At 38.1% G+C, this 13,950-nt stretch overlaps 1 protein-coding gene across 1 annotated transcript; it reads right to left on the bottom strand.

Moving 5' to 3' along the window:
* Nucleotides 1–286: 286 nt before the first annotated feature.
* LOC104109662 (uncharacterized) lies at nucleotides 287–961 on the bottom strand. Its single transcript, XM_009619012.1, has one exon. The coding sequence runs from the start codon at nucleotides 959–961 to the stop codon at nucleotides 287–289; it is 675 nt and encodes a 224-aa protein (XP_009617307.1).
* Nucleotides 962–13,950: the final 12,989 nt, after the last annotated feature.

Raw genomic sequence — 13,950 nt, 5'->3', positions numbered from 1 at the left:
CATGTAACACACAGTGCTGCATATATCTCTCTTCCTCTGTTACTTCCATACATAAGCTTAGTTGTTGTTCATGATTGAGCTTAGGTCCATTCTTCATAGTTCTTTTGTTGATAGCAGGCAAAGATGCATCAGCAGTTCCCATCAAGCTCTTATAGAATTTAACTATCTCTTCCTTAACACTCGTGGGAGTAGCCAATTTTAATCCATCATCAGTGTAGATCTCTAGTATCTGCTTTCTTTGACTTCTCTCTTTCATGACAGCAGAGAAGTACTTAGTATTAGCATCTCATAGTTTGATCCATTTTACTCTAGCCTTCTGTTTGAGAATATTTTCCTCAATAAGTGACCATTTCTCCAAGTTCTGTAGGATAGTCTTCTCTTGTAGCAACAAGGATTCTGAATATCGTAGCCTCATTTCCTCCTGAACTTGAATAAGGTCAGCCCTATCATTGTCAATTCTCTCAGCAATGCCTTTATACTCAGCAGTATTAAGGCTTTTGAATATAGGTCTTAGAGCTTTCAGTTTCTTCCAGATGTTCTCCATTTGGTCATCAGCTTCCTTTCTTCTCCACAGAGTGCCAACATTTGTATCAAACTCATCATGAGAAACCCATACATTAAAAAACCTAAAAGGAGTTTTAATGTTAAGTTTCACAATTTTTATATTGACAAACATTGGTGAGTGGTCAGAGATTAAAGGTATATCATATTCTGTGTGCACATGTCCCCAGTTCATCATCCAGTTATCATTGCCAAAAATCCTATCAATTCTGCTCACAATCCTTTCTGCTCCTTGTTGATTATTGGACCAGGTATAGTAGTCTCTTTTCCATGGTAGATCATTTAGTAGCAAATTGTGTATGCAATTAGAAAAGTCAGTTATTTCATTCAGTGTCACAGGGTTGCCATACATCCTGTCTTGTGTATATAGCATAGCATTAAAATTACCCCTATCAGCCATGGTTTGTTTGTGTGTGCAGAGATATCATCCAGACTTGTCCATAGTTCCTTTCTTTGATCAACTGTACTAAAGCCATATACCAATGTTAGATATGATTCAAATCAATCCAATCTGCCTTTAACTAGGCAGTGTATAATCTGAGCCTCTACTCTTTCAACATCAACACTATATACATTTGGATCCCAGGTGAGCCATATTCTGCCATGCACAACTTTCTGATAATTACACTGCAGAGCGCATCCTGGCAATATGTTTTTATAAACTCTCTTCATATTTGGTTCTTTGACTCTTGTCCCAAGCAATCCAGCTAGTTTAATATGTTTACTCTTCATGTATGTTAATAGCTCTTTCTGCTTGTATCTCTTGCTTACACCCCTAACATTCCACACCAACCAAGTCATTGAGATAAACAGGGAGGCCTACTTTCTACTATAGGTAGGTTATTATTACTCTTTAATCCACATGGTATCTCTGAAGTTCTAGTATTCCTCTGTATGCTAGCTGCCAGAGCTGAAAATTCTCTGGGACAACTAAACTTAGGGCTTTTATTCTCTTGCTCCTCCACTCAGATGTTTTCCTTAGCATGTTCCTTAATGCTCATCTGGTCCTCCCTGATAAGTAAAGTCATCTGCCTTTGATCAGTTTTCTGTTGATAGTGCTCATCAGCTGTAGCTTTGGTAGTCACCATAACATCAATTGCCTTATCAGTCTTGTCACTAGCTATTTTTGTTCTCCACTCCTGCTTTGGAGGTCCACCATCTGTATGTGTTGGATGAGCATTTTCTCTTGGTCTTCTCCTTCTCCTTGGTTGCATATAAGTTTGGTTCTCAGCTTCTTTTTGCTTGCAGCAGTGACATATTTTTAGGTAAACCTCACAGAATTCTAGTTTCCAAACATATTCAATCGATTGTTCAAATTGTCTTCCATCTGGTTCCCATACTAAGACACTAGTAGGAAGAGGCCTTGTAATATTATTTCAATGAACATACGAGCATAGGAAATCTTTTTTTGTTTTGAGGTACACTCATCAGCATACAGTGCTTTCCTTATTGCACTGGAAATCCTACTCAGTGATTTACCTCCCCAACAACTCATGGCAAAATTTGATCACATCCAACTATGCCTTATAAAAATGACTAAGCGGTCGTTACAAATATAATTTGATTTACAAGTGCGGAGTCGAATCCCACAGAAAACTAAGCCTCAGCTACAGTTGTTCCATATCGCTAAGAAACACAAGTCCAAATAATTTTTTAATTATAAAGATTATAATATTTATTTTTCTCTAATTAACTAACAAATACTAGAAAGCAGTAAAACTATCAATTAACAAGGATAAGGATTGGATACAAGATTAAGGAAGTCTAGAGTTATGATTTCCCCTGTTGCCGGAATCCTTTCCGCTACATTTCCTATAAATTTGCCTAAGTTTTCTCTACCGATCATGAGCGCTCTGAGTATCGTAATTCTCTTCCGAGTAACTACCATAATTTACTAGACATATTCTTCCGAACTACGCTAGCTGGCACTAATTTACGGCTCACTCGGATCGCACCAAAGTTTCGTTATCCCTAATCCCATCTTTAAACCCTTCGTATTGATCCCTCATATACGTTAGGAGTGATGTTGTTCAACAACTAACTAAATATGCACTCTCTCCCGAGTAATACACACAAAATAGGCACAGTCGATTGAGAGCTCTTCAACCAACCACAATATAAACGTAGTTGAACAAATAGAGAAAAAGCTACAGCAAATCTATATTAACGTAACAGAAAAATCATCCTCCAATAGGTTCCATCAAAACCCTAGATAACAAATTAGCTATTCATAATAGTATGCATAACTACAATACTAGAATTCATAACCAATAATGGAAATAGGAAGAAGGAAGTAAAAAACTCGTAGAAGAATTCCCCGCCTTGCTCCTAGCGTGTTCTTGCCTCCTTAGGTCAAATCCCTGTCCAATCTCTCTCTCCCAAATTGGTGTTTAATGACTATTTATATGTGTAGAAAAAAGTCTTAGACGAAATAACCAAGTCCAAAACCAAAAAGGAGACAAAATAGGTCTCAAACCCGGAACACGCATCGCCTCACGTTAACCGTGGCGGCGCGAGCTCTAACGCGAGCAAACTCCCTCGCGTCGCCAGGCTCTTTGCTGCTTTGTTTCTGAAATTGATTTTGCTACCTAACTTCACATTCTCTTTCTCAATTCTTTCTTCATTTCACATTAATTTGCTTGTTTCTTTTTGTCTTCTTTTAATTTGTTTTGTCTTCTTTTCATTTTGTATTCAATCATTGTTTCATTATCTCATTATAATATTTCCCATCATCAAATAATCACGAGCCATTCTTTTAGTGCATAAAATACACATAAAATCTCTACTTTGCTCCCAATTTCTTCTTCAACGTACCTACACATAAAATAGACTCAATTAAGCATAAATATAGTATAATTTAGCATTAAAGAACCTAAATGTAAGGTAAGTAATGCACTAAAAATATATAATTATAGCCACACATCACTACCCCGCACTTAAACATTGCTCGTCCTCGAGCAATCAAACTACACTTTATATTTACCACATTTGAAGCACACTACCAATGACCATGGTTGATAGAAATAATTTAACTCTAGCATATGTAATCACATACACTTTCCTTTTCTTATGGCATACTTCAAAACATTCACAACAACTACCACATGCTTGTAACAATCCTAGCCTCAAAAACAGACTCAAAAGTCACAATGTACTCATGACTTGAATACCCAACAACCTAGAGAAGTCTAATAATGTTACCTATCCCTCATAAAATTATGTGCCATCACAACAAGACAAAAGAGTAAGTTGAATCCGCACACTTAAATCAAATGCTCAAATATATTTTAAAGACTCATATATATCAAAGAAAATCTCTCACTCTCACAAAAAAAGTCACATGCATGCAATTCGCACCATAAGCTTTCCCTTAATGTAAATCTCTACTAATGTAAGTTTGTTCGATCTAAAATCAATTAGGACTTTTTCATGGTTGTAATATGGGATAAGGGACGGGTAGGATATATTTAAGAAATATTGACGCACCCTCCTAAGCACTTTAACACATCACATAATAACTTTAAGCGCAAATTCCTCAATCCACTTCAATTTCACAAACAAAATCATCCTTAACAACGTTCCCTCTTTCTTTAGGCACTACTTTAATTCATACTCACTATCAAGAACAAGATATCAATTTATTCACCTAATTATTTTTTCTTTCTTTTACAATTTTTACTAGTGGTGTATTCTTTTACCAAAGAAGTGCACCTTTCTTCTTTTCATTGGTTCCACTCAAAAGCCACCACACACTTAATCTTTACTTATTCTAGCGACCATTTCACAATTAAAGTACTTTAAGAGGCGAACGGATCAAAACAATATCAATTAAGAATAAAAAAGGTATAGGCTTGTAATGTGGATGCCAAATAAAAGTCTATAGGTTCAATAGGGTTAACTGGGGATATATTTTATTTATGGTAAACAATAAGCTCAATAAAATCAAAGAAAGTCCAAAATCATTTTTCAAATCGAGCATCACCTAAAATTTCGCTTCGACTCACATACGGGGAAAGTTCTAGACTCAATCACAATGACATGGACTACACAAAAACTCACTTCACACGCGGCACATGACTCACTAAGGATGGTCTCATTCTAACTCTCAAGCAAGGCAAGTATTCACGAAGCCACGAGATATTAAGCATTAAGCACAAAGTGAACATAAGTCAAGAAAATGATCCGTGGGCGTCACAAAATATGCTATCCAACTAACCAAGGCATCATAAGCAATTTTAGCTCATAGGGAAGATACTACACATGGCAAAGCTTAAATATGCTACTATCAAACAAGTCAAGAATCTCATCTTTCTTCCTCCATTTATTTTCTAAATTCTAATATACTCTAAAAAAATAAAAGGAAAAACTACTACCTGGTTCAAACTACATCCCATGAAAAAGAAGCGAGACACAAAGAAAAATCACGGGGGATTATTACTACCTAAAAAAATAAAAAGACATACTTTTGTATTATTTTTTTATTTTTCAAATTTTTTTTGCTAGATTTTAATCCCTCAAGAAAACTGTCTAGGAGATCCATCCTCAGGAAAAGTCCAATATTTTTCATTTTTTAAAAAAACAAAAATAAAAATTATTCCATTAAACTAACACAACTAAAATAGCATAGAAAGTCACCCAAACAATCTCCCCATCCCACACTTAAAATTGTACATTGACTCCAATGCACACCCATAAATACAAGAGGGTAAAAGAAACTCCCTGGTAGGCCAAAGGCCGAAACACTAGCAGCTCAGGGGGTAGTCAGACTTCTCCCAGGCCTGGTCCTTCGTGCGGGTACCTCACACTTAGTTCCAACCATCTGGTTTGCTGTTACATCCTTCCAATGGCTTTGCTTTTCATGCTCCTAGAAAATCAAGAATCGACACTACGAGAATAATACAATAATAATAAATAAATAATAAAAAAAAAAGTAAAGCTGAGTTGCCTCCCAACAAGCGTTTGATTTAACGTCGCGGCACGACACGAATTACTTTCTGCCTCCACCTCGAGCTTATGAATTGAACCCCAAGTTTTGATTCCGCTCTATGATCATGCTCTTGGGGCGATACAAATTGTTGCGAGCCAAAAATTAAATGATTCTTTATGCACTTTTTGGCTTTCAACCGAGGAGTGTCACTTTGCCTAGACGACCTTGAAAATTTTAGAATATAAAGCTCATCTACCTCTTCCTTTGACTCCTGCATTGGCTCATACAGGTCAATTTCCATTTCACCATCTGAACATAATGTAGAGAAGTATTTGGAATGAGGACCAATGCGCTCAAACTGAAAATTTAACTTGTTATCGACCTCCTCTTCTTGCCACAAACTAGAATCAATTAAAATTATATCTGTAAGGTCCTCAGTTGATTCCAGTACCACTTCTTCAACATCGACATCATTAAATTCTAGTTAGTTGGTTTGGTCATATTCTACTCTCAACTCCTCCATTATAATGACAATTTCTGCAGCCAATTCATGCTCTTCTTCGCTACTATCCACAATGTAAACTTGTTGCGCTTTACAAGGTTCAATTAGTTTATTCGCTTTAGCCTTCAAGTTGTGAATAGTTGCCTCTTGCATTTGTATCTGCAGTGGTTTCTTATCATATAGTTCCATGAACCACGTTAACATTCTTTGATCTCTTTCAGGTCAGCTTCCCTAGGTTCTTTGTTCCTATTAACTTCACCAGAAAAAGTAGAACCATCATAGTAAGGGGTTGAGGGAGAATAAGACAAATAATCACAACCATGAAAGTGACCATTTTGACCACCACATATATCACACACATTTCACACATAAGATTGAGTTGGTGCACATAACTCGCTCTCGGAAATATTTTGACAATTTTGCAATGGGTGGTTTCCTCCACAATATGCATAAGGAGGATCAAAAGTAGAATTACCAACATCAAAACTCTCATAATTCCAAGATGCCATGTTCTCAAATCAACAAGTAAAACAAATTAAAAAAAAAAAAAAATCAAATACAAAAATAAAATAAAATACAATAAAAGTTCAAACTTGAAACCTAGCAATATGTACACCTACAGCTACATCGTTAATTCTCCATTAACGGTGCCAACATTTGATCACGCCCAACTATGCCTTATAAAAAGGACTAAGCGATCGTTGCAAATATAATCCGATTTACAAGTCCGGAGTCGAATCCCACAGAGAACTAAGGCTCAGCTACAGTTGTTCGATATCGCTAAGAAACACAAGTCCAAACAATTTTCTAATTATAAAGATTATAATATTTATTTTTATCTAATTAACTAATAAATACTAGAAAGCAGTAAACGTATCAATTAACAAGGATAAGGATTGGAGACAAGATTAAGGAGGTCTAGAGTTATGATTTCCCATGTTGTCGGAATCCTTTCCGCTGCGTTTCCTATAAATTTGCCTAAGTTTTCTCTACCGATTATAAGCGCTCTGAGTGTCGTAATTCTCTCCCAAGTAACTATCAAAATTAACTAGACATATTCTTCCGAACTACGCTAGCTGGCACTAAGTTACGACTCACTCGGATCACACCAAGGTTTCGTTATTCCTAATCCCACCTTTAAACCCTTCGTATTAATCCATCATATACGTTAGAAGTGATATTGTTCAACAACTACCTAAATATGCACTCTCTCCCGAGTAATACATACTAAATAGGAACAGTCGATTGAGAGCTCTTCAACCAACCACAATATAAACGCAGTTGAACAAATAGAGAAAAAGCTACAGCAAATCTATATTAACGTAACAGGAAAATCATCCTCCAATAGGTTCCATCAAAACCCTAGATAACAAATTAGCTATTCATAATAGTATGCATAACTACAATACTAGAATTCATAACTAATAATGGAAATAGGAAGAAGGAAGTGAAAAACTCGTAGAAAAATTCCCCGCCTTGCTCCTAGCGTGTTCTTGCCTCCTTAGGTCAAATCCCTGTCCAATCTCTCTCTCTTCCAAATTGGTGTTTAATGACTATTTATATGTGTAGAAAAAAGGCTTAGACGAAATAACCAAGTCCAAAACCAAAAAGGAGACAAAATAGGTCTCAAACCCGAAACAGGCATCGCCTCGCGTTAACCCTGGCGGCGCGAGATCTAACGCGAGCAAACTCCCTCACGTCGCCAGGCTCTTTGCTGCTTTGTTTCTGAAATTGATTTTGCTTCCTAACTTCACATTCTCTTTCTCAATTCTCACATTAATTTGCTTTTTTTTTTTGTCTTCTTTTAATTTGCTTGTTTTTTTTTGTCTTCTTTTAATTTGCTTTGTCCTTCTTTTCATTTTGTCTTCAATCATTGTTTCATTATCTCATTATAATATTTTCCATCATCAAATAATCATGAGCCATTCTTGTAGTGCATAAAATACACATAAAATCTCTACTTTGCTCCCAATTTCGTCTTCAACGTACCTACACATAAAATAGACTCAATTAAGCACAAATATATTATAGTTTAGCATTAAAGAACCTAAATGTAAGGTAAGTAATGCACTAAAAATATATAATTATAGCCACACATCAGTAGGTTTGGCAATGCCATCCATAGGGGTATTTCCTGCAGGAACTCCTTTGTGAAATCAAAATTAACAGTCCATGGCTTCAATATCATTGGTTTGTTATTGATTGTATAAGGCCCGGAATATAAAATTTCATGCATATCACTTGTAGATTGAAATTAGATAACATAATATCCTTCATCATGGTAAAACACCTCTGGTTCAGCCACTCGATTCCAGCTCTGTTTCACAAACCTATGCATAGAGCTATACCCCGGTGTCTCTCCAATTACATACACAATCAGTGCACTCTTCCATTTTTGGATTTATCTATCAACATCCTCCTTTTTCCATTTGAACTACAACTTTCCCCTCAATAATTGTAGGAGGAATGTAATCTAATTTTAAATCGTTTCAAAGCTACGATTACCTACAAATAGAGATGTCAATGTATTTGGCTTTTCCTTGTTTTTAATTGTTGGTTCCAGATCTGGGATGCCCTTACTCGTACTCGCCTGATCTGTTGTCTTCACTGGTGTAATCTCCTTTTGCACGCTTAGAGATGGGCTAGTGCTCAAATCCAGCCTCTTAGCGGTATGTTGCACACTTGATTCCACTTGTTTCTGCTTCAAATTTGGTAATGAAACAGAAGTAGTCGCCGATTGTGTCACCTTTGGTTTTTCCAGCTGTATGTGAGCTTCAACTGCTTTACCCATAGTAGCTAAAGATTGCAACCTAGGTCATCTACGAGCTCGACCTCTTCCCCTATCCATAAAAACGGTGGGTGTACATTTAACTAATGTGCGTTGAGGGCATGGAAGCTAGAGAGAGGAACAAGCTGGTTTCATTCCTGGGAGAAAGATTGCAGACAACATCATCTTGGCTTATGAGCTTGTCAAAGCTTATAGAAGGAAGAACACTTCCCCTAGATGCATGATAAAAATAGATCTCACCAAGGCCTATGATTCTGTGGAGTGGATCTTTCTGGAGCAGGCATGGTTGAGCTAGGATTCCCTAGAAGATTTCAAGATTGGGTCATAACCTGTGTTAAGACTATGAGCTACTCAATTGTGGTGAATGAAGAGCCTGCAGGGCCTTTCCCAGCATCTAAAGGACTGAGACAAGGTGATCCCATTTCACCTTTACTATTTGCAATTGTAATGGAGTATTTGAGTAGAAGCCTCAAAGGATTGCAAAAGGATAAGGAGTATAAATATCACTGTAGATGTTCAAAGCTAGGTATTACACACCTTAGTTTTGCTGACGATTTGCTCCTATTTGTAAGAGGTGACATAACTTCTGTTACTCAGCTTCAACAATGGCTAAACCAATTTTAAGCCTCAGGTCTACAAGCTAATAAGACTAAGAGTTCTATATACTATGGAGGTGTTCCACAAGCAGTGCAAGATGAAATGCAACTAAGATTTGGTTACCCTAGAGGAGAACTTCCAGTTAAATACATAGGAGTGACTTTATCAACTAAGAATATGTCCCTAGCTCAATGGCAACCTATGATAGAGAAAATGGTAGCAAGAATCTCCTCATGGACAACAAAAAAACTGTCGTATGCATGAAGGATCCAGCTAGTGCAATCAGTTCTGTTTGGTATACAAGCTTACTGGTCGCAACTGTTCTTAATCCCAAGCAAAGTTCTCAAAATAATAGAGGCTTATTGTAGGAGTTATGTATGGCCTGGTTCTAATGTTATCACAAGAAGATCACTGGTGGCTTGGGAGAAAATGTGTACACCTAAGAGTGCAGGAGGGCTAAATCTCATCAACCTAAAACTATGGAATAAGGTTGCTGCTGCTAAAAATCACTGGGATCTTGCACATAAGGTGGATAAGATGTGGGTTAGGTAGATTCATTCCTACTATATAAAAAACCAGCAGATAGATAACATGTCAATTCCTCAACAGGCTTCTTGGCTCGTCAGGAAGCTGATTGGGGCAAGGGAGATAGTGGACCTGAGGCAGACAATGGCTCAAGGAAAATGCAACCTGATCAGACAACTCTACCACCAGATACTTGGGCAATTACCTAGAGTGGAATGGAAGGCATTTATGTTCAGAAATGAAGCAAGAGCCAAAGCTAAGTTTACTATGTGGATATTCCTCCAAAACAAATTACTTACAAATGATAGGCTCGTGCAATGGGTTATGTCAGTAGACACAATATGTAGCTTGTGTCAATTACATAATGAGAGAAGAAACCACCTTTTTTGTGGAATGTGTCTTTGCTCAAAGGATATGGAACAAGGTCCTAATGTGGCTTCAGATGCAACCACATGGTCAGAAATTATGGGACCAACATTGGAGATGGGCAATGGAAAATGCTAAGGGCAAATCTCAGGCAGTTGCTGCATTCAAGATGGTATATGCTGAGATAGTCCACTTGATATGGTGTGAAAGAAATAATTGAATGTTTGAGAAGACCAGAAGTGTCACGACCTAAATACCTAACATGTCGTGATGGCGCCTGTCGTGGTACTAGGCAAGCCGACTCATTATAAAACCAACCGATATTTTCATTTCAAGGATAATTTCAAGGCTATTTAGCGTAAAAACCTTCGTAAAGGATTTCAAATCAAAACAAAAGTGCGGAAAAGAAAAGTCCAATATCGGTGTGTTACTAGTCATGAGCATCTACTACAATCTGTCTAACAATATCAAGGCTAACTCAGCATGGAAAATAGCTAAATACAACTAAAGAAAGATAAGAGGGAGAAGAGCAGGGGCTGCGATCGTCAAGCAGCTACCTTGCTATCTCCGAAAAAAAAATCTGCAACCAGAATAATCAACAGCCGCTACCGTATCCAGCTACACATGGATCTGCACACAAGGTGCAGGGAGTAACGTGAGTACGCCAACTCAGTAAGTAACGACAATAAATAAAGACTGAGAAGTAGTGACGAGCAATAAATTATATAACGTTCATATCATGAAATCTCAGTAAAATACCACATGCTTTTAAAATCAGGATTTGAATCAAAATATCTCGTTTAAACCGAGTTCTAGTAAAAAATCATTTAAAGATATTTTTCAACAGTTTTCAAACAAAGGAAAAATGCACAGGTGAGCAAAAATGATGAAATCATAAATAGCTCATCGGGCAAAGCATCACTCATATACAACCCATCGGGCAAACCTCACAGTCACTCGTGCCACTCGGGCATACCTCACAATCACTCTTGCCACTCGGGCATACCTCACAATCACTCTTGTCACTCGGACATACCTCACAATCACTCTTACCTCACAGTTACTCGGCACTCGGCACTCGCACTCAGTAGGTACATGCTCTCACTTGGGGGGGGGGGGGGGGTGTACAAACTCCGGAGGGGCTCCTTCAGCCCAAGCACTATATCAAGCCAAATCATGGCATAAATCAGTCAAGCCCTCGGCCTATATCAAACATGTTGCGGCGTGCAGCCCGATCCCAAAAATATCCTTACAAATCAGGCCCTCAGCGTCACTCAGTCATAAACCTCTCAAGCCACTCGGGCATTTAAGTAAAAACAGGGTATTCAGCCCAAAACAATATTTATATGCATCAAAATAGAGTAATAAAACTGAGTTATGCAGTAAACAAGTATAACCATGACTGAGTATAGATTTTCAATCGAAAACAGTGGGAGGATAGTAAGAAAAGGCCCTTAAGGGTCCAAATAGCACTGACACAAGGCCCAAACATGGCATTCAGCCCAATTTACAAAAAACTCTTTCTAAAACATATAAGTATCATATAGTTTCAACAAAATATGCAACTTTACAGTTGCTATAGGACGGACCAAGTCACAATCCCCAACAGTGCACGCCCATACGTCCATCACCTAGCATGTGTGTCACCCTAAAATAGTAGAATGGTACGAAATCTGGGATTTTATACCCTTAGGACTAGATTTACAATCGTTACTTACCTCAAACCGATCAAATCTCTACCCCCACGATGCTCTTGCCTCTCGACTCGGCCTCCAAATGCTCTGAATCTATTCACAATCAGTACAATACCATCAATATATGCTAATGGAATGAATTTCACAAGAAAAACAATCAAATTTGCCCATAAACCCGAAATTGGTTCAACCCGCCTTCTCTGGCACACGTCTCAAAATTCGACAAAATTTACAAAACTAGGAAGCTCATACACTTACGAGTCCATACATATAAAATTTATCAAAATCTGACATCATTTGGACCCTCAAATCCTTGAATTAAATTTTCCAAAATCCCAAGCCCTAACCCCTCATTTTCGCCAATTACATGATTAAACAACGAAAAATCACCATATATACGAGTATTAGGGCTCAAGCAACTTACCTCACTGATATCCCTTGAATCATCCTTCAAAAATCACTCCAAAAGCTCCAAAACCCGACTTAAAAATGGTGAAAATGAGCCAAAATTCGCGAAGCGTGCTACTTATGGTTTCTGCCCATGCGGACAAATTCTCGCTTCTGCGCCACCGCACCTGCGAAAAATTCATCGCAGGTGCGGAACTCATTTAGGATTCCAGGTTCCGCATCTGCAGCCACCTTTTCGTACCTGCGCTTGCGCACCTGCATGTAAGACTCCGCATCTGCGAAGCCATCCAAAATCCCCTTCTTCGCAGATGCGACCACTATCTCACACCTGTGCATCCTGCCTAGCCGATGAATTCCCGCACCTGCGAACTCCCCACGCGCACCAGCGATCTCGCACCTGCAACTCCCCCTTTCGCAGGTGTGGAAATATCAGTAGCAACAGCTTGAGCTGCATTTTCAAACTTCGACAAATCTGTTAACCACCCGGAATCACCCCGAGGCCCTCGGGACCTCAACCAAAAATACCAACAAGTCATATATCAACATACAAACTTAGTCGAACCTTAGAATCACTCAAAACAACATCAAAACACCAAATTACTCTCGGATTCAAGCCTAAGAACTTCTAAAACTTTCAAATTCGGCAACCGATGTCGAAACTAACCAAACCACGTCCGAATGACCTCAAATTTTGCACACACGTCATAAATGACACTACGAACCTACTCCAACTTCCGGAATTCCATTCCGACCCCGATATCAAATTTTTTACTGGCAACGAAAAATCGATAAATTTTTAATTTCGCCAATTCTAGCCTAATTCTACCACAGACCTCCAAATCACATTCCAGATGCACTCCTTAGTCCAAAATTACATAACGAGGCTAATGGAACATGAGGATTTGGAAATTGAAGAGCAAAAGAGGATCAGCGGCGCACACGCGGTCCACAGCGGCCAATTTTAGGCGCGACGCGCCGGTTCGATTTCGAGCCTATTTCGTCTTCTTTTTGGTTTTGGACTTAGTTATATCGTCCAGACTTATATCCTATACCTAAATAGTCATTAAACATAATTTTTACACAACTTTTGATCAAGGGAGAGCACAAAGCTGTTGTGGAGGCCGGGTTTCATCTTTTCTTTCACCAGACTTAGTAATTTTTATGTTTGGATGATTTGTCGGTGGGCTACCATGTTTATTATGTGGAGCTAAACTTCACGTTCTAGGGTTGTGGTTCTACCATGAGTATTGTTATTTGAATATTGTTTTTGATTTCTTGATTTCTTGATTTATCGTATTGGTTTATTTATTCAATCCTGCGTTTAATTATTTGATTGTTTGATCACCAATTAAATACTATCTACGAATCTGGAGTTGAACTCGAAAGTGAAATTCTAGATTGCGCATAGGATTGAGTAGAGCAAGTTCTTGAACTCGGGTATCGGGGAATGGATTCGCGGTTAGGATAGACATATGGTAATACGAGAATTATGAATGCATTCTTGTTGATTCTAACTCTATAGACATATACGCGTTATGTGAGCTTGAATAGACAAGTAATAACTCGATAGATTCTTATGAGC

Source organism: Nicotiana tomentosiformis, chromosome 11 (genome assembly GCF_000390325.3).
Source record: "Nicotiana tomentosiformis chromosome 11, ASM39032v3, whole genome shotgun sequence".
Classification (NCBI taxonomy): domain Eukaryota; kingdom Viridiplantae; phylum Streptophyta; class Magnoliopsida; order Solanales; family Solanaceae; genus Nicotiana; species Nicotiana tomentosiformis.
The sequence above is the reverse complement of the archived record's forward strand: the minus strand, read 5'-3'. Positions and strand labels throughout refer to the sequence as shown.

Coding starts and splice junctions, on each gene's coding strand:
- LOC104109662 (XM_009619012.1), bottom strand. CDS start 961: ATGGCTGATAGGGGTAATTTTAATGCTATGCTATATACACAAGACAGG.